The 20,233-nt window shown below is 56.6% G+C and overlaps 3 protein-coding genes across 6 annotated transcripts; 1 reads left to right on the top strand and 2 right to left on the bottom strand.

Annotated features, from left to right (window-relative positions):
• Nucleotides 1-551: 551 nt before the first annotated feature.
• Nucleotides 552-11,413, bottom strand: LOC117879781 (5'-3' exonuclease PLD3-like). Of its 4 annotated transcripts, none has more exons than XM_034775077.1 (13): nucleotides 11,329-11,413; nucleotides 7,516-7,848; nucleotides 7,168-7,266; nucleotides 5,904-6,377; nucleotides 5,198-5,388; nucleotides 4,760-4,943; nucleotides 4,543-4,657; nucleotides 4,235-4,362; nucleotides 3,669-3,869; nucleotides 3,238-3,377; nucleotides 2,577-2,742; nucleotides 1,800-1,899; nucleotides 552-1,519 (listed from the first exon to the last, which is right to left on the bottom strand). In XM_034775077.1, exons 2-13 carry the CDS (start codon nucleotides 7,699-7,701, stop codon nucleotides 1,326-1,328), a joined length of 2,178 nt encoding a protein of 725 aa, XP_034630968.1. In that variant the 5' UTR covers nucleotides 7,702-7,848; nucleotides 11,329-11,413; the 3' UTR covers nucleotides 552-1,325. The 4 variants fall into 4 exon arrangements, with proteins under 4 accessions (XP_034630968.1, XP_034630967.1, XP_034630965.1 ...); XM_034775076.1 differs by lacking the exon at nucleotides 11,329-11,413 and adding an exon at nucleotides 10,803-11,320 and having other exon boundaries at nucleotides 2,685-2,742; XM_034775074.1 differs by lacking the exon at nucleotides 11,329-11,413 and adding an exon at nucleotides 10,803-11,319.
• ZBTB3 (zinc finger and BTB domain containing 3) lies at nucleotides 11,375-15,756 on the top strand. Its single transcript, XM_034775080.1, has 2 exons — nucleotides 11,375-11,821; nucleotides 12,848-15,756. The coding sequence occupies exon 2, from the start codon at nucleotides 12,900-12,902 to the stop codon at nucleotides 14,295-14,297; it is 1,398 nt and encodes a 465-aa protein (XP_034630971.1). The 5' UTR covers nucleotides 11,375-11,821; nucleotides 12,848-12,899; the 3' UTR covers nucleotides 14,298-15,756.
• Nucleotides 15,757-16,895: 1,139 nt separating this feature from the next.
• LOC117879785 (microtubule-associated proteins 1A/1B light chain 3C-like) lies at nucleotides 16,896-19,643 on the bottom strand. The gene is made up of 4 exons (XM_034775081.1): nucleotides 19,447-19,643; nucleotides 18,979-19,034; nucleotides 18,642-18,748; nucleotides 16,896-18,177 (listed from the first exon to the last, which is right to left on the bottom strand). Exons 1-4 carry the CDS (start codon nucleotides 19,505-19,507, stop codon nucleotides 18,015-18,017), a joined length of 387 nt encoding a protein of 128 aa, XP_034630972.1. The 5' UTR covers nucleotides 19,508-19,643; the 3' UTR covers nucleotides 16,896-18,014.
• Between the last annotated feature and the right edge of the window lie 590 nt (nucleotides 19,644-20,233).

Below are 20,233 nucleotides of genomic sequence, written 5' to 3'. Positions count from 1 at the left end.
TAAGCCACTTCTCTAAACTAGTGCAATATCCTCTATGGTAAGCAATACAATAAATGGATCAGCAGTCCTGGAAAGAGGAGGAGACCCTCTCTGAGCCCTACCCCACCCCATGGGAGACTGTCTCTGAGCCATAATCACCCTGCCCCAGAGGAGACTCTATCAGCTCACAAAGAGATGGGAGACCTTTGGAGATCTACAGCCCTTGGCACTTTGAGACCAAGACCCTGTGGTCAAGGGACAGACATTTTGCATTTAAGTGCCTTTAGGTGGCTGTGGGTCTTTGTTCCTCTAGCCCCTATGGCCACAGCTGTAGCACCCAGCTCTCGGTGCTGGCTGTATCACTCTCCCCACACCAAACTGTATTCTCTAAATCTGCATCGGTTCAACCGCTAAAATGGCATCACAGCTGGCAGGGCACAGGACAAGGGCCCAGGCCCCTGCAATACAGCAAGCCACATCTAGCCCTGGGGCACTGCTGCAACCAGCCCCTCCATTCAGCCCTGGGGCAGTGCCACTTTGCACTGGCTTGCAGCCTATGAACTACTTTTGTTCCTAATTCTTCCCGCCACTTCCCCAAGACCTATTTTCCTCCCCCAGCCCTGAGTGCAGGAAGCAAGTTCCAATCCAGCACCTGTAAGTGGGACCCACCTAAAAAAAATACCCGTCATGAAACTGGAGAATTTCAGTTCCCAAATAAAATTTAAGGCTAGCTCCTCTCCCTGTGAAGGTGCCCATCCCTTCTGGGAGAGGGTTTTAGACCCTGAGACCATAGGCACTGAGTTGTTTTTCTCGCTGCTTGCTTCTCCCCCGATCCACCCCTCCCCCCCGAGACTCCCTTGCCAGCTGCTTGTCCTCTTTACCCTTCCCGGAGTGCCTCCCGTTAGTTGCCGAAGAGCTGTTCGGTGGCCAGCCATGGGCCCCAGCCAATAGCTATGGCTGGTGGGTGCTGAGCACCCCCTATTTTTTTTTTCTGTCGGTGCTTGAGCACGAGAGCACCCACCAAGTTGGTGCCTATGCCTGAGATTTAGTTAATGTCCACGTGCCAGGGCCCCACACCTCCAGCTTCAGAGTGTAGCCAGGAGGCAAGCACCACGGCACTAGTGCTGACAAGTCACATGCTGGCATCCAGGGCCCCCTCAGGTGTTTCATTGCTGCTGCCTGCACTGGTCCTTCTTCGGCTAGTGGGATCCCTCCCGGAGCAGGGGGGAGCAGAAGCAGTCTGGTGCAAGCTGCCATAGCGCTGGATTTCCAAGGGAGGCTGCATATGTACATCCAGCTGAGGAGAGGTCCTGGGCCTGGCCCAGCATTCGGGCGGGGAACTGCTCTCAGTTCTTGGTGGCACAGCTGGGCTTGGGGCTGAGTGGCTGTGAGTAGGGAGAGCTCCAGTCTCGATGGAACACAGCTTCTAGCTGCTCCCGCAGGGTGAGCTGCGTAACCCCAGGAGCAGCCTCACTCTGGTTGACGACCAGCCCCACCCCTGCAGTGTTGGTGAAGTAATCCTCAGACCAGTTTGAGGTGCCTGCCAAGAGAGGAGCAAACATCAAGTCTGCAGGGAATCAACACTGACTCATTCAGGGGCCCAATCGTGGCTAACACCCCTTCTCTGCTCTAACCCACTGAACCCCACTCCCCTCCCAGTTCTGGGGAAGAACCCAGGAGTCTTGGCTCCCAAAACTCCCACCCATCACTGGACTTTGAAATGCTGTAACTGGTCCCAGTGATGGCTTCTCTGGCCTGCTTAGCCCATGATTCCAGACCCTTGGGCTGATCCCCCACCCCATAGCTGGGGAGGCACACACCAATGTAGGCTAGGCGGTCGGTCACCATGTACTTGTTGTGGTTGACACGGGAGAAGGGAATCTGTTTCTCCTCAACCGACGTGGAGACAACAAAGAGTTTCTGAAAGAGACAAACACAAAGTCACCTTTGAGCCTACAGGTCTAGCATGTCCTGGTATAACCTACAAAGGATGGTTTAGGTTAAGAAATAAGTAAAAGTTAAGCTAACTTAGGCCCAAAACCTAAGTGTAGAGGAGTATGGGAAACTGACATTGCTAGTGTGAGAAAGTTAGAGATAAGCTGGAGATACCATCTTATGAGAAAATAAGCGTTAGCAAGGACACAACCCTGGATGAGCAACGTAATTATTCCAATGTGAGTTTATAGTGTAGACCTGGCCTAAGACTGTAGTACTGTGTAAGTGATAATGGCATGCCTGTTTGCTTATCTAAGGATTTTTCTTTTTAATAAAGTTTGGTTGTAGCATTCAAAGTGTCACCTAGTGGTCCTCTACTAAATAAATTTTCTGTAATTGACTAGAGGCTCAAAACTGAAAACTAAGATGGTTTTATTGCAATTTAGCTTTAACAACTTAATATTAATTGGGAACTTTTCAACACAAAGGTTGAAAAAAGATTACACAGGTAATCTGTGACCCCTTGCCAATGCAAGGCACTGACATAGAGAGAACTTCCTACCAGGTGGCCCCTGGGCTGAGTCATGGAGTGGAACGGTCCCCCAGCCAGCCCCAGCCCCAGGCACTTCAGGTCCCTATTCCTGCACCACTCCAGGACTCACCACTTCGATCGGGCAGCCCAGAGGCTCCCGGCTGAGGACACTGAGCGACTCCAGGAACAGGAACATGGACTGGTCCGAGTGCTGCCAGCAGCTAATGAGCAACCTCACCTTCACGTGCCTGTTGCAGGCCGCAGCACGCAGCGCATCATCAATGACCGGCCAGAACCTGGAGGGCAGCCCAAGGAGACCAGGTCAGGGGACAGCACACCTCACATACAACAGCCCCCCAACCCCCCAAATGCCAAGACCCTGGGCCACAGCCTCACAACTGCTCAGCCCCCGGGTCCCAGCCCTCAGGCCATGGTCTCCCAACTCCCCACCCTCTGGGTCAGAGCCACCCAACTGCCCTCCCCTCTCCCCAACCAGCCCAGTCCCCAGGTCATGGCCCAGCCCACCCACCCCCCCATCTGCCCAGCTCCCCAATAACAGCACCCCACCTTGCCCACCCCCAGCCATTTATCTGACATTCACTAGTGCCAGCCTGTGTCTGGCCCTCCATCTCTCCTCCCCATCCTTACTGTCTGCAGAGCCCAGGTTGTCCCTGCTGCCAGCCTCATGGGGGAGGATAGCACAGGATTCCCAGCTGTGTCTAGAAGAGACAATGTCAGGGGAGCTGACTGCCTGAACCCCACCTTCAGCCTGCACATCCTGTGGCCCCCACCTCTTAGGCTGGCAGAAGGTGCACTGGGGCACATAGTCCATCACCGAGATGTAGACAAAGGCCTGGGCATCCTGGATGGTGCTGACAATGGCTGTGAGGTCTGGGGTACGGCCAGTGGAGCAGAGGGCGGGAGGGGAGCTCTGCAATACAAACAAACACAGATACAGAAACAGGCAGGACGTGTGTCAGCACACAATCCAGGAGCGAATGACGGGGCCTTCTGGGGCCCAGAACCCCTCAGGGTCAGTGTGTGCCACAGCACAGACTCTGGGGAGCGAGTAACAGGGCCTCCTGAGACAGGGAGAGGCCCCTGGCAGAGAGTCCTAGGTGGCTGCCCCCCATGCACTGGAGAGCCATCCAGGCCAGCCCCAGAGTCCAGGAAGCAGCCACGATTTGCTGCCTGACCCGACAGAGCCTACTTGGACACTTACGGAGAGGTACAGTTCTGCACTGCTGCCATTGAGCTGCAGCTTCAGGGGGCGGCTGAGGCTGGACTTCGCGGAGACATAAGCCGGCCACACCGTCGGGAGTGAGGCCCCCTGCCCTCCCAATGCACGGTACATGGCGAAGATCCGGTGCAGGTCACCAGCCACACAGCTGCAGTTGTAGAGCACAGCACCCAGCTCCTTTACCTGAAAGGAAGAGCTGTTTGGGAACAGCCACACAGCAAACATGACCTTGCCCCAGCTCCAACAGGAGCCCCAGGCTGAACTCTAAACCCCAGGAGAGTGAGTGCAGCCCCAGTGGGCAGCCAGCCACACTGCCCAATGCCCAACTCCAACATGAGCCCCAGCTCCAGTCCTAACCCTGCCCCACAGGGACCCAGGAGAGTGAGCTCCAGTCCCTGTGAGCACTCAGTCCCCCTGCGTGCCCCCTGCAGTACCTGTGTCAGTGAGCACCAGTCCCTGTGAGCACACCTCCCCGCTTTCGACACCCTCCCGAGTGCCAATCCCTGTGAGTAACCTCCCCTCTGTCTGCCCTTTACCCGCTGTGGTACCTGTGTCAGCGAGCGCCAGTCCATGTTGGCGCTGCCAATGTAGACGTGCTTGCCATCCACCACCCAGAACTTGGTGTGCACAATTCCTCCAGTCAGGCGCTCCAACTCCACATACTTTACATCTGCACCTGCAGGGGGCACCAGCAGAACAGTGGCTATCACACAGAGACATCCTTTCCCGCTTCTCTCAGCCTGGCTATCCCAGCACAGCTGGGTGGGGTCTTGTCTGCCCCTTTCCTAGGGCTGACACTTCCCCTCATGCCCCTATCCCCACCCGGGCTCGGGGGCTGTCCCAACCCCTATGTTACCTTTGCTGGCCAGCTCCTCGGTGTCCCGGTCAGACTTCTGGGGGCTATTCACAGCAATGTTGAGCTTCACCCCCCGAGAAGGCAGGTCCCGCAGCTTCTCCAACACCTGCCTGCCCTGCAGGGAGCAGCATGAGTGTTATGGCTTAGCAACCCCTTCCTTCCCTCTCATCCCAGAACAGGAACTGATAAGGGCTTCCTCCACTTGTGCCGAGCCCACCTGCCAGGATGAGGGTTCTTCCTCCTGCATGTCTGAGTCCCGGAGAGTGAAGTAGAAAGCTGCGATGTCCACAGAGCGGTTGGCAGCATCCAACAGGTCCATCCAGGCCTGGAAAATGGGGAGGTGGCGGGAGTTGGAGTGTTTGTAATCCAGGCCCACAGGGATGCTTTCCACCAGCACCAAACTGCAGCAGCCACAGAGAGAAAGGAGAGATGGGCAGGGTTAGGAGATGGACACCTCAACAGTGGTAGTGAGGGCATCAGTACTTGCCAGGACAAGCAGAGACCAGAGCAAAATCCAGCTCCCTTCCACTCCAAGCATCTGCTGAGTCCAAGACCAAGCACAGCCATCTGCTACCGCCTGCAGAGTCTGTGCTGTCACTATGTGCTACTGCCCACCACCTCCATATAACAGCCTGCCCCCTGCAGGATCCCTTACCTGCACTGTGGGCTGCATTCCTCCTCTGGCTCTCTCCACAAGCTGGCGACATGGCTCCAGCCCAGCTTCCACTGCTCCATCAACCCCAGGACAGAGACAGGGCTGCTGTGCTCCCACAGGAACCAACCAGAGAAGCCCAAGATGAGCAGGAAGGGAAGAAGGATGCAGCAGGTGGAGGAGAAAAGGAAATGCTAACGAGAGAGAATAGCGCTTAGTGGGGAGCCCTGCCTGGGCAGGAACCAACATAACAAAGGGACACTTCTCCAGGAGCCCATATCTGTGTCCATATGGACAAGGACCCATATCTGTGTCCATCCAACCCTTCCAGGGACAGGACGGGGGCTGGCTGGACCAGCTCTGCTCTCTTCCAAGTAGTAGTGTTCAGAACCCGATGCTGCAGTGCAGAGAAAGGTTGCTGAGCACAGTGCTCTCCATGGCAGGGAATGTTCCATTCAGCAGCGGTTGAGCCAATGATGCCCTCCCACAAGCCGAGACTGCCCCCCAGCCAGTGTGAGAAAGCAACTCTGTGCTCTTACTTCCCTGCCTGTGGCATTAGGGTATGGCTCTGAGGGGAGCTGCCATGGCTGTCAGGAAATGGGTCAGCTGTTTAAAGGGAGACTAAGTTAGGCACCCAGTGTGGGGGGGCAAGGAAGGGAGCCTGGTACTACAACTAGACATGGAGCAGGGAGCTCAGCACATAGACTACCTGGACACTCCAGTGCAGAGGTGTGGATCTCTCCTTTACCTTGCTCGGCTTCCCTGGGTTCTTGGGTCTGGGAGCTGGTGACCTGAGTGCTGCAGTTTCTGTCCACATCGCCAAGCTCGGTGTTCCATGGGCAACGTGCCGCACCCTGGGAGTATCTGTCTCTGTCAGAACTGGAGTCCCAGGTGCCACACTCCGCAGTCTGGGAGCTGCACTCTGCCACCTGGGCGTGCTGATCTGCGCCCTGTCCTGCAACCTGGGGACCCCACCCTGTAGCCTAGGGAGACTGCTGGCCGCCCCGCCTTGCAGCCAGACAGCTGTGCCCTGCAGCCTGGGGGTGTTGCTGGCCGCTTTGCCCTGCAGCCTGGGGGCCATGATCTCCGTGACAGTGGCTGTCTCTGAGCCAAGCAGTGCAGTCTCCAGCACCTGCAGTTGGGCTCTCTCATCTCTGAACTCTTGCCAGTCCAGGTTCAGCTTCTGCAGTGGGAGACAGCCAAGCCAAAGGGTGGTCCTTAGCCTGGTTGAGAGAGAGGCAGCCCCCAGTCCCCAAGCATTGTCCCTCTGGTGCAAGGATAAGAATGGCCTAAAACAGCACTGAGCAATAGAGGGGTACAAGTTGGGGCGGGGGGGCTGCAGAGCCTGAGACCTGGGATCAGCCACTACCTGTGCCTAATGTGAGGGTCTGCTAGCCAGCCACAGTGAGGCTGCTCCACGCCCCACCTAGAGTGGGCTGGGTAGCATCAGCAAGAGCCACAACCCAAGACCCCTATTACTCATGGGAGGGCCAGACTGTCCATGGAGCTACAGGGCTCGGGGGGGCAGGGAATGGGATATGGGGCTTTCACTGATAAAGCGCCCCAGCTCTGATCCAGTCCCAGTGCATAGGGATTGGCTGGCTCAGTCAGGTCGGGTGTGGGAGATGGGGCCTTTTGCTGCTAGAAGGCATCAGCTCCGATCCAGCCTCAGCATCAGGGAGGACTGGTTGGCTCAGGAGGCTGGGGAATGGGACACGGGGCCTTTTCTCTCTAGGGGGTGCTGGCTCCGATCCAGCCCCAGATCAGTAGTGACTGAAACCCATTCTAATCTGATAGCTGTTTGCTGACCCCAGTCCATCAGGCAGATGTCCCCAGCACAACTGTTCCTGACTGGTCCCATTGTGGGCAGCCTCAGCAGAAGGGACTGTGGACACAGAACACCCCTCTCACCTCTAGGGGGAAATCCAGGATGGCTGAGGCATAGGGGCTAGAGAAGGAAGGGACCACATTACCTCTTTCTCCCCTGAGCTCTCACTTCGGGTGGGGAAAAGCTCCTCCTTTTCTTCATCCTCCTCTGAGATCTGCAGCCTCTTCAGCCTCACATAGGGTGACTGGAAGGGAAACAAAAATAGCTAGATATCAGCTCTGCCAGAGGCTGCACAGTCCCTGAGAGACGCTACATGGGGCTAATGGAGACAGCGGCCCATCTGCATAGTCTGTACAGCACCAAACGTCCTATCCCTGTGGAGCACTGGGAGGGGCTAACCCACCAGTAACAGCTAGGGGTGAGGGAGAATGGGGGAAGGGATCACTCCAGACCCAGACATGCAAACCAGCACAGACAAGACAGAGCGACTCACCAAGTGGGCATCTTGGTCCAGTGCCACCCATCTATTGCTCCTGGAAGCCTCCAGCCTTGCTGCTGGCTTCCGGGAGAGGCCTCTCTTCATCGCAGTCCTGGTGGGTTCATCCTTGAGCTGGGGCAGTGGAGGCTCCCTGGTTAATATTGGCAAGGGCTCCAGGGCTGACCCAGCCGAGGGCTCCATGGCTGGCACGGGGGTAGGATCACTGGCTGGAGTGGGCGATGGATCCCGGGCCGAAGTAAGATGCAGTTTGTGGGCCTTGATGCTGGCCCGGGGCTGCAGAACGAGGGGAAAGCTCCCTCCCTCAGCACTGGGCACCTTGCTCAGGACCTGTAGAGGAGTGTGGGGCCCTGGTTAATATTCCTCTCCCAGGTAGAATAGGAGCTGGACACTGACGCTGGGAGCTGCCCACATCTGCAGGCTCAATTTCATCAGAGATTACAAATTAACAAGGGATTGTAGTTTACAGCGCTGTTAATCCTCATTACATTTGGCACTTTACCTAAAGCCTCAGCTCCTGTAAGAATTGCAGCTTGCCCTTAAAAAAGAATAAGTTTCTAGCCCTCGTGATTGCAGAGAAAAGCTTGAAAACATGACCCAGGTATGCTCCTAACAGTCCCTAGGTGTGTCCTGGGCATGACCCTAAAAGCTCAAATGAAAAGGAACATACATTTATTCTTGTTTTTAAATTTCATTATTTCTTGGGGCTGGTCAGAGGTGAACTGGTCCTTTAAGGGGGAGGAGGGGCTCAGCCTCACTTGTGCTAAACTTAGCCCACTTCCCCAGGTGAAGGGAATGACACCAGGGGACCCTGACAATGGCATGTAACTAGAAACCAGGCCTGCTGGGGAACATAAGGGGCAGCCACAGAGTGGCTGGGTAGGGCATATGTATTTGTTGAGGAATAAGTCTAAATTGCAGGGAATAGAAGCTTATTAGGAGGGCTGAACTGCTATAAGCAAGCGAAAGCCCAGATAAACTGAAAGAAGGGGGAGGTTTTATAGTACTAAACCACCCCTAGAAGAGCAATACTGTGAAAACACCAGCTGTGGTGGGTGGTTTGATGTGAGATGGAAGAAAAACTGAGACAGTGGCAGGGCCTGAAGCCAGACTGTGTAACCCTGCTACCTGGCCTGCCTCTTGATTGGTTAGTGGTTTTGGGGTTGGCAATACTGGATTTAGAACAGCGAGACCCTGTGCCTCAGGGTAATAAACCATCAGGAGGGAGAGGACACCAGGTGCCCAAACCTCTCTCCAGTATAGTCCCATAATGGTGCTGGGTGAGAGACTTCCCCCAAGGTAACTCCAAATCCCAGGTAAGAAATTGCCCCTTGGGGCTGAAAGCTTGTTCTTGGCACAGAGGGATGTTTTCTTTGTAAAATGAACTTTGGTCACTTTTCCTTGCTTTTTTTTATCTTAATACTTCAGTCCTCGCCCACCTGCAGTGGCTCTACAGGCAACGGAAGAGTTGGTGGGTTTGTGACACCACAAGTGACAAGGAAGTGAAACCTGACTCTCTGAGCAGAGAGAGGGTTTTTATTCAGGCTGTTTAAAACCTTCAGTGAATTGCTGACATTTTTTTCACTCCAACACTATGGCAAGGGGAGCTCCAAGGCATAGGGAGGCAGTGTGTTTTAGTGGCTAGGTCACTGGATTAGGGTCTAGTCCTGGATCTGCCAAAAACATGACCTTGGGCAAATCTCTCTGTTTCCCCGCCCAGCCTTTGTCGAGTAGAGTACAGGGTGAGCTCTCCAGGGCAGGGAGTGGCTCTTGCTGTGTGTTGACAAAGCACCTGTCTCTGCAGAGTCCTGATATTGGCTGGAGTCCAGGCAATACAGTGTCACAGATGTTAGAGCCAGAAGGGACCATTCTGTTCATGTAAACTGACCTCCTGCATAGCACAGGCCAGAGAACCTTATACAGCAGTTCCTGCCTCAAGTCCGGAACTAGCGCTGGCTGGAGATTTATTAACAAAACACTTTGGCCAAAAAATATCAGAACTCCAACTGTTCCAGAAAAGGTTTTGGGTTTAATGAATTTCATGCCCTGATGGGGGAAAAAAAATTCAAGGAGGAAAAACAAATTGGGAAGTTGCTGAAGTATCCCACTCTCAAAACAAAGTTCTGTTTTTTGTTTTGAAAAGTAACTTCATTTACACTGAAAAAAAGGTGGAGGAAGAAAAGTCAAAATTCTCAGAAGGAAGCAGTTTGATTAACACAAAGCAAAAAAAAAAAATTAATTAATGACTTTGGCCTGATGTGCAAGAGGGTTTTTACTCTTAAATTTTCAAAATCACTTCCCACTCAACTGTACCCCATAATGTCTGGTTGAGCGAAAGCAGAAATAGAAAAATCATCCAGTCATAATGTAAAGACTGCAGGTGATGAGCAATCCACCATGAGGCTGGGTAAATTGTTCTAATGGTTAATTACACCCCCTGTTAAAAGTGCCTTTCTTCTAGTCAGAGTCTTCAGCTCCCAACCATTGGATTGCATTCTGCCTTTGACAGCTGCTGTTAGAACTCTCCTCCCTGTGCAGCAGTTACAGACTGTCATCGAGTCACCTCAATTTTCTTTTGGATTAAACAATAAACCGCCTACTAGCATGAGACTAAGGCCTGGTCTACACTTAAAACTTGGCTTGATCTAGCTGCCCGCCTCCGGGTTGTGAACAAGTCACACGCAGGAGACAGTTAAGCTGACCTAAGCCTTGGGACAGACCTCACTAGGCTGCTGGAAGGGAGGATTTCTTACAGCGACAGACCCAGCCATCCGGTGGAACCCCACGCAGCGCTGAAGCAAGCGGGGATGTCACTCACAGCAGGGGAGCTGTCGGGCAGGCACAGCCTAGAGCAGCGCAGCTTTTCCACAACTTGCCTCTTTCTTGCCCGGGCCCCTCTTCCTGTTCTGCCCTTGCCCAGCGCTCGGGGGTCCTGGCGCGATGACAAACCCTCGGACCGCGCGCGTCACCCACCGAGCGGCACCAGCTGGGGGGGAGGAGCCCCGGCATTGCTGGCCCCGCAGGCCGAGCTCCGATGCCAGGTTGCTCGGGGGGGGGGCAGAGTCCTCAGCCGAACGCGCCGGCCGGGTTGGGGAGGCGCCCCGCGGGGCCGTGGTGCTGGCTGGGTCGGGGGGCGCCCCGCCGGCCGGAGCCTGCCCCCCAGCCCCTAAAAGCCGCTGAGGGCCTGGCGGCAACGGCCGCGCTCAGAGCCGGGGCCGCCCAGCCCGACCCGCGGGGCTCCCCGCCCCCTCGAAGCCCCCCGCGCGGGCGCCCCCTGCTCTCACCGTCTCCTCCGCGCTACTCTGCGCCAGGCGCGTGGAGCGCCTCACGGGAGTCCCCGCGCGCAGCGACCCCCGTCTCCTCATGCCGGGCGGGCGAGTGGCGGGGAAGGAAGAGGCGGGCCCGGCTCCCGCGCCCGTTGACATTCAAACCCCGGGGCTGGTTTGAAATGACAGCTGGCAACGCGCCGGCCCGTGCCCGCGGCGCGGCTCCCCCTGGCGGCCGACTCCCTGCCCTCCGGGGACAGGCGCCACGAGCCCCAGCCGGGCCATAGCGGGAGGCGCCCCTCGGCTGCCGCAGCCCGGGGGAGGGGAGCAAGAACCCCTACGGAGGGGCCGGGACACTCCGTCGGGTATCGGCTGCCTCCCGCTGCCTGGTGCCCGAGGGGACTTTCACGGACACCCCGAGGGGGGAGGAGACCCCGCCCCGCCCCGCCAGGGTGAGGAGCGCAGGGCGGGGAGGGGAACACGGCTGAGGGATCGCCGCGAACAAATAACAAGAAAACAAACTAGTTCTGCTCTGCCGCCCAACCTCGAGAGAGCACAGTATAGCTCCCGCGGCGCTCACCCCGCCTCTCCCTCACGCACACCCCCATCGGCTACTATGGAGACCGAAGTCCCGCCCCCACACGAAATGGAGGACCAGGTTATTCCACCAATCACCAGACGGGGCTGTTGGAGTGACACCAGGCGTTGACCAATCATTAGGAGGACCCGGGTCTGACCAGTGCCTGTTGAGATGGCCGAAGGGCTGATGAATATATTTCTGCGGCCAGTCAGCGGGCAGAGCGTGAGCGTGACATTTTATGGTAAACCAATCAACTGATGAGTCGAGTTGATGGACGGGCGCTTCAAACTAATCGACAGGAATGGGGATTGAATGACAGCGGCCGATATCCAATCTTCGGGGGAAACCGGAGACTGACAGTGATTCCGAGCCAATCAAGCAGCAGAGGTTGGAGAAGTGGCACAGGCAGGCAGCAGGGGGCGGGAGTAGGCGGATCCTTTCAGGCCGCGGCTTTGTGGTGAGTGGGGATATGGGGACTAGGGGGCAAAGAACCCCCTGAGCCGGGACTAGTCGCCCTCGCCCCCCCCCCCCCCCGGGCCCCCCCGCCCCCCCCCCCCCCCCCGGGACCCCAACGGGCCCCCCCCCCCCCCCCCGGGACCCCCACCCCCCCCCCCCCCCCGCGGGACCAGAACCGCCCCCCCCCCCCCACCGGGACCCCCGGCCCAGCTCCCCCCAACTGAGACAGGCGCTCTCTGGCCCTAGCCCCCTAAACTAGGATCCCCCTGAGCCCGGCTCCTCCCAACCCCCAATCAGCCCCCCGCCTGCCCCCCCCCCTCCGAGCAGCCCTGGCCTGACCTCCCTCCCCTGGGACCCCCAAGTGCTCCTCGCCTAGTTTGTGCTGTAATGTGGGGGGCAACCACCTCCTCCCTGCCCAGGCTTCCCCACCCAGGCCCCATCCCTAGAGCAGAGACCCCCACGCCAGCCCTCTCCCCTCCCAGGTTAACACACCTGCAGGCTCCTCTCCCATCTCAGGGTCACGTAGGGGAAGGTGAGACAGGGCCATGTTAACACACGCCACCCATGCTAGAATGGGGGCTGCCTGCTCTAGCCAACAGCCAATGCTGGGGAATATTGGGGGGCACCAGCTTCTAGCTTGACCCTGGGGCGGGGGCCCTGCCTAGGGGGATGATGGGAGCAGGGGCTTCTGGCTACTGTAGCCCACAGGAAGAGGAGATTCTGGATAAGGTACTTTGCAGCGGGAGTGGGATAGAGAGGCTCAACATGAGGTGTGAGGGCCCACAATGGAACAGGCTGAAGGGGAAAGGGATGGGGGCGGGTAAGGGGCAGATAATGAAAGATGCAGGGCAAGTGAGGCCCCAGTAGAGCCCAAGAAGGAACGGAGCTCAGACTGAGGCAGCAAGGGGACAGATATGAAGCATGAGGGATGGGCCCCTTATGGGGCAGTCTGGTGGGGAAGGGATGTTTCCTCACCCCCTTCATCTGCAAGGTAACTCTGATTCTCTCTCTCCCCCCCCACTCCCAGGGGGCTCAGGGTTATGCCAACTGCTGCTCCATCCTCCTGACCTCCCTTCAGCATGGAGTTCCCTGACCACAGTAAGCACTTGCTGCAGAGCCTGCGAGAGCAGCGACACCAGGGCTTCCTCTGTGACTGCACCATCATGGTGGGCAACACCCAGTTCCTAGCACACCGGGCCGTGCTGGCCTCCTGCAGCACCTTCTTCCACATGTTCTACAAGGAGCGGCTGGACAAGCGGGATCTGGTCTGCATCAACAATGAGATTGTCACAGCACCAGCCTTCGGGCTGCTGCTGGAGTTCATGTACCAGGGCATGCTGGCCTTCAACGACACTCCAGTGGAGGATGTGCTGGCTGCTGCAAGCTACCTGCACATGAATGACATTGTCAAGGTCTGCAAGAAGAAGCTGCAGGCACGGGCACTGGCAGAGGCTGACAGCACTAAGAAGGAGGAGGACTCCCCAGCCAGCTCTGAGTTCCTGCCCAGCACCTCCAAGTGCCAGCTGCAGAGCCCTGAGGTCCTGCCACCACCTCTGCATCTGTGTGAGGCAGGAAAGAACAAGAAGGAGGAGTGGAAGAATAACCCCTTGGAGAAAGCAGGCCCCCAGCAGCCTCCAGCACCAACTGCAGACATGGCAGATACTACCCAGCCAGGCATGGAGGGCGACTCCCCCCGTGGCCCCGTCTTGGGTAGGCCTCTCCCCCCAGTCACTGCAGACGTTTCCCTGTCCAGCCCCAGCAGCTCCACCGAAACCATCTCCCACAGCTACTTTCCCCCAGGCAATGTGGCAGAGGCACCATCCGGCCTGGAAACCATCCCTGAGAGCTTAGCCGTGGAGCCACGGATGGGCAACTTAGATGGCTTCTACCCCAAGGAGCTGGACAGGGGTCCCATCAAAGTGAAGGTGGAGGCCATTGTGATCTCTGACGAGGAGCCGGACACAGTGGAGCAGCTGGAGAGGCGGAGCATGGAAATGAGGATGGAGAGCATCTTCCAGAGGCCCACAGTGGAGGTGGGGCCAGCTGGGGGCTGCAGTCGCCACCCCGATGGCTTTGAGGAGCCTGGTGGCATAGAGGAGGTGTCCTCAGAGGGCGGCTTCCTTCCACAGGAGCATCTCCCCTACCACATGATCCCAGTGCCGGGTGGACAGGGCTACTCCAACATGGTGACACCACCACTGCATGAGCAGATGTACCTGCCAGAGTATGAGGCACACCCCAACTTCGGTATCTTCACTGAGGATGTCCCCACCTGCAAGACGTGCGGCAAGACCTTCTCCTGCTCCTACACACTGCGGCGCCATGCCACTGTGCACACGCGCGAGCGCCCCTATGAGTGCCGCTACTGCATGCGGAGCTACACCCAGTCTGGGGACCTGTACAGGCACATCCGCAAGGCCCACAATGAAGACCTGGCAGCCAAGCGCTGTAAACAGGACGTGGAGAACCCCTCGTAGTGAACCACATCTACCCCATCCAGGGATCTAGGACAAGCCGGACGCTCCTCAGCAGTACAGGGGAAGCCTTTGGATTCTCTCCTGTAGAGATGGGTTGGGGGTATGGTGAGGCCCCCCCAGATGCTAGCAGGGAATTTTGAACTCTAATCAGGAGCCACAGCGACCATAGAAACAGGGGCCTCACTCCAAACCAGCAGTTGCTCTGGTTCATGCCCTTGATCAGTCGTCTTCCTGCCCAAGCCACATGTACCACCTCCCTGCCTGCCGGAAGGAGTCACTGTCATTTCTTATACAGGGTAGACCTGTGCTGGGCACACTACACTGGCGTTTCCCCCCTTGGACTGCTGCCAGCTTTGTAAATAGTTTGGAAATAGCTGCATTGATCAGAATAATTTAAATTCTAACCAGGAAACACTTCCACATATATTTATGCTCAGAGTGGGTCACAGCAGGTGGGAGGTCAGACCCAGGACAGTATCTGACTGTCAGGGTTATTACCGCCCTGGGCAGGAGCTCTTCACAGAGAGGGGTTTAGAGTGATTGCTTCAGAGTGAGTTTGAGCAGAGACACAACCTTCACTTCCCCCACCATCCACTCCCAGCGCTGCCCCTTCTCTTGGTTGTTTTTAACTTAGCATAAATACTTATGCCCAGACAGACACACTCTCCTTGAAGGTTACTCTCATTCATCTTAATCCCCCTTAGACAGAGGCTCCACTTTTAGGGTTGTATTTTTAAGTAAATCATGGTTCTCTTTTCAAGAGGATATAAAGTGAGTTTTTTAAAAAAAATGGTTTCCCACCAATGCGGGTGGCCCTTCCAGCCCCCCAGGAATGAGCAGGGAGTAGCCCAACATCCCAGAGGCTAAGTTCCCAGCAGCTATGAGACTTTAGGGCCAACTAGCCCTTCTGCAAACCACCCAGGAAGGGACAAAAAGGTGAAAGGTGGGTTATTTGCATGGAATGGTTTGTACCAGTTTTGTCTGTGCTGCTAACTGTGGAGCTTTTGGGCGCAAGGGCAGATCGGTAGACAACGCCTACAGCCAAGAAACCTGCTTGTGAAAACCCTCCTAAGGTTCCAGGCTAAGAGTTTCTGCTTCCTATTGTTTTTAGTGTCATGGCAGTATTTGGGCCCCTGACTGCTCAAGACCACCCCATGGCCCTAGCTCTTTAAGCTAAAGTTGCCCCTCCCAGTCAATACATCTTTGTTCCCCCACACTGCCCCAGCAGTGAATGCAGCAGGAGGGACAGACTCCAGAAGCTGCTGTGCTGCTAAACGGTCCTCATATCAGCCCTTCTCCTCCACCTACCAAACCCAACAGCCCAGAGCAGCCATCTTTTATCTGACTCATCATTTGATCCTCTAAATATAAAGCCCAGAGTGAAAGTGCTTCTAGGACTCATTTCTGTACAAAGCCGGGAGTTGGGGGTCACTGCCCAGGACAAAAGTTCAATAGTAAAACTAGCACCAAGTGCTTCCGCTGTCTGTGCTGTGGTCTTCTCTCCAGCACGTTTTGGTGTCATTAGAGGGGTCAGCTCCACTGCAGCTCTGGCCTCTCTGGCTCAGGCCGACAAAGAAGTTCCTTTATCTGCAGGACAGGCTGCGGCAGCGCAACCTGCATGATTCACTCCTACAGTGGAGGAGGGAGTTCAGTCTTTGTGGCTCCTACCCTTATTACACAGGCAGTTGGCCTGAGGCAACCCCGTTGGTGGGGTGATATGGTCATTTAGCCACTGTTGGTCTGGAGCAGGGCCTTAGAGATGAACAGCACCAAGCCCCACTCACAAGGGCTGGTTGAGGTGAGATTCCATAGTTTACTCAACCCTGCTAAGAATAGCATGAGAAGAATGAGGTGAGCGGAGGGGGACAAACCCAGGCTTCTGGCCAACTCCAGAGGGGAGACCCTTAAAGCCCCCCCTTCTGATGGGATTTCCAGCTTCAAACTGCTGTGCACCTACCTGCCTTAGCCAGACTCCAGAAGCAGCACAAGAAGATCACTCTCGTGCCATGGAAAGGGGGCCTCCAAGGTGCTTTGTACTAGGGGCAGAACTCCCACCCAGATGAGAATTAATTTGTAGGAAAGTGAGAATCAGGAAGAAATTTTTCTACTCCCCTCAACTCTGAAGAGGAAAAATTCTCACACACAGTTCCAAGTCCCTCTTTACATCTGTCTGGTGCAGGAGTCTCTGCAATCAACAGACTGGGACTCCAGAGCAGGGTACAGAACAGGAACTGCCTATTTAGTGGATGCTCCAGCCTCCTCAGGCATGTTCCCAGAACATGAGAACAGATGCTTCCCCTCCCTGCAATAAATCAGTCTTCCCAGCAGCAATGGAAGGAGAGGTCCTGGTACATGCACACATGTTGTAGGGAGCAGGAAAGACACTAGCTGCTATCTCAGCCCGCTCCTGCTCTACACCATTAGAAGCTTTGGGTGCTTAGATAACACAGGCCTTTTTAACCCAGCTTTCCTTTGCCCACTGCCGAATCAGTGACAGCCGCCAGCAGAAAGCAGCCTATAATCTGTCTGAAATGAAGACAGGCTTCCAGCACGGCGTCTAGGAGCTTTTACTAACCCAGCAGCACTGGAGAGGAAAGTACAGCGCACCAGCTAAACAATGCTCAGACTGGGGCCTGCTAAGCAGTTGTGGGTCCAGGATAGGGTTACCACAGCACAGAACCTCCCATCCAGGACAGGTTATTTGCACCAAGATAACAGGCCCAAGGGACCATGTGCTCTAAATACAGCTGTAACTAGTGCACTCCCCTCAGGCCTCTCTACTGACTGGTGGCATGAGCTGCTTGCACCTGGCAGGGTGGCTCTCAGTGCAGTCATTACTCTCAGCAACTGCAGTGGTTTAGCCATGCTGGATTGGATTGCCAGTCCCATTTCACACAGACAAGCATTTACAGAAACATGTTTAACGGTTAACTAGTGGTTACAGGATATGCTTCTAAAGAGAACACATGTGCAGTCTAAAGGACAGACGGTGCTTATTCCATGTGCAGGATTACCTTCCCTCCTGCACCACTCAGCCTCCCTTACAAGAGAACCAGTCTACCCCATAGCTAGGGCTGCCCTCGAGGAGGAGGTTCACCCCTGTTCAGGGAGGTGAAGGGTCTCCGGTGGGTCAGCATTGGGGCTAGGAAAGTTGCTGGAAGATAAGTTTACTTCCTCTTATTCCAAAAGCTACTACCATGCGAGTTCTATCCCAAGGTCAGAGGGAACAGGCTGGGCTTTAGCAGACCCAGGTGGTGCAGCAGGAACTCTGAGCCAGCACTGAGCAGTGTCCTACACCACCACCCCTTAAGCAATGGGGTCCTATTGGTCTCACGGGGGGGGGGAGGGGGAATCACACTGGCACCAGTGCAAGAGACTGGTGGGTGTGACTATCCCCACAACACAGAAAGGACCATCCCATGGGCACCGCATGACACAGGGTGAAAGCACTTGCTCTGAGCTAAAGGGGCCCTCACTCTGGAGTCAGATCTTTCCCTTTGAAGCAAGTCTACCCAGGCACCCACCTGGGGAAGGAAGGAAATGGGCAGGTTCCTTGGCATCTCAGCAAACCAGGGTAGATGCCCCACTGGCCAGATAGGAATATCATTCCTACTCTGACCGGAGGGGGTGGGATGACACCATTTACCAAGCAGCAACATTAGAATGGTCAAGAATGGCTCCTCTCAGAAGAGCAGGAGTCCGAGGCAACCAGTGGCCTTAGCCAAACATCTCCTGGGAGGCATAGGTCATGTAGAGGAACCCGTCCTCATCTCGGTTTAGTGTGTACACCTCAGTCATGGTGAGTGACATGCTGACCAGGCTCCGGCTACCATCCACCAGCAAGTAGAACGACTGGGTAGAGCTGAGGGCCATCCTGTTCCTGGAGAAGCAAGAAGGCAGGAGAGCTGAGTCCCATCTGAAGGTAAGAAGGGAAAGCACTGACTGGTCTCCCCTGAGAGCACCCACTGCCTGCCTGCCCAGGGGGGAACTGGACTACCTGGGCATTGCCTGCACTTGCTCACAGCCACCCCTGCACTTAACCCACAACAGTAGCCAAGGAGAACAGGGGTCCCCTACCCAGGGCATCCTGGAACAAGAAAGGGCTGTTCAGAGAGCTGCAGTCTCTGCATTAACCTTTGGTAGCACCTCTCCCAAAGCTGTATGGCACCCCTGAAACACAGCCAGGGGCATCCTAAGGGGGCTAATGACTGCCCAGGTCACAGCACCCCCCTATGGTGTCTCACATCAGAGACAGAAGCAGCACCTGGGGCACAGACACCAAGGGTGCAATACCAAGCCAGACCCCCACCTCCAATCACACACACACCTCCTCTCTTCTCTTACCGGATAATGGTCACAAACTGCCCCATGGTCAGCTCCTGAGGGACCAGGAACTTGGTTCTATCCAATGCTGGCAGCACCTTCTCCTTGGGGTACCGCTCCAGGATCACCTGGAAAACAGACACGTGGGAAAGGGAGGGAGGCAGCACCCCTCCCTGAGGCCACGCTGCTGAGATGGGCACAACCCTTTCCCTGCACCTGCGGAGTGTGGGGGGGAGGGGGAGAGAAGAGGTGAGGGACTATTTCCCACGCAGTGGCTGGTGTCCTTGGCCCCAGGCTACACACTAAGCGCCCCCCACGCCCTACCTCCTCCCGCCAAGCGGTCGCCCTGCCCACTCACCGGGAGTTTGCTGGGGAACTTGGAGCGGACCGCGGCCACTTCGCGTTTCCTGGTAGCTGGAATGAGAAGCGGACCCGGGAAGAAGGGTCACAGTCACGGGGGCCGAGCCAAGGCTTCCCCCAGCAGAGCCCCCCGAAAATCATGAGAGACCCCGCGCGGGCAGCACCCATTGAGATCTGGATACTCAGAGGGACCATCCGGGCCGGGCCGGCCCCCCGCCGGGGAGGGGGCAGGCAGGGGCAGGCAGCCAGCCCGGAGCAGGTCTCTCCGCACCCCAGCTGCAGGGGGAGCTCCAGTCCAGCCCCCTTGTTTAGCTCCTGGGGTGGGGGCCTCTCCGCTCCGAGCCCACAGAGGGGAAGAGGGCAGGGCACCCCGAGGTCCGCCCAGGGGCTTCCCCACAGGGGACGCCCTACCCTCGAATTCACCAGTCTCTCCCTGCAGGGACCCGCCCAGGGGCTCCTCTCTCACCGAAGCATTTCCGCTGCTTGAAGGGAGCGCGGGGCTCCCGGTTGCTGGTAACTGGTAGCATCTTGCAGGGCGCTGAGCGGGGCTCACCTACCCCCCGGAGCCCTTTAAATAGCGCCGCTTGCGCCGCAGCGCTGCTCCAGCTGCAGCAAGATCCCCCTGCAACTCGCCCCGCCCGCGGGGGAATCCCTAAGGCCAGGTCCCTGCTGCTACTGGGGAGCGCACGGGCCCTGACGGGACTGGGGGCTCCTGGTGGGGAGCAGGGCACTGAGGCGGGGGGAGGGTTTTTCTTCTCTATGGGCTGATTTTGCTTCTGCTCAGAGAAGAGGGAGTCTGTTAACTGTAACCCCCCCCCATGATGGAGATGGAAGCGGTTATCTGTTAATTGCCCCTGTCCTCTATGATGGGGGGACAGAGGGGCCGAGGGGTCTTGTTAATTGCCCATGCCCCACATGGATGGGGGGTAGAGAGGAGTCTGTTAATTACCCCTGCTCTCTATGGTAGAGGGGTCAGTTAATTGTCCCCTATGATGGGGATAGAGGGGGATCTGTTAATTGTCCCCGCCACCCATGGATGGGCGATAAAGAGGGAGGTGTATTAGTTGCCCCTGCCCCCTGTGGTGCCCCCATCTCCGACACCCCGTGCAAGTCCAGCGGCTAAAGGGGAATTCGGCCGCATGGTTATTGAATCCCTTTGCCTGGCTCCGTAAAGAGTCGCAAGCAGGAGCCCACATGGCTGGGCCCCGGGGTGGAAGAGGGGGAGCGAGAATGGACGAACAAGCCCAGGCACG

Source organism: Trachemys scripta, chromosome 7, assembly GCF_013100865.1.
Source record: "Trachemys scripta elegans isolate TJP31775 chromosome 7, CAS_Tse_1.0, whole genome shotgun sequence".
Classification (NCBI taxonomy): domain Eukaryota; kingdom Metazoa; phylum Chordata; order Testudines; family Emydidae; genus Trachemys; species Trachemys scripta.
Note: the sequence above shows the minus strand (reverse complement) of the source record. Positions and strands in the feature narration are given on the sequence as shown.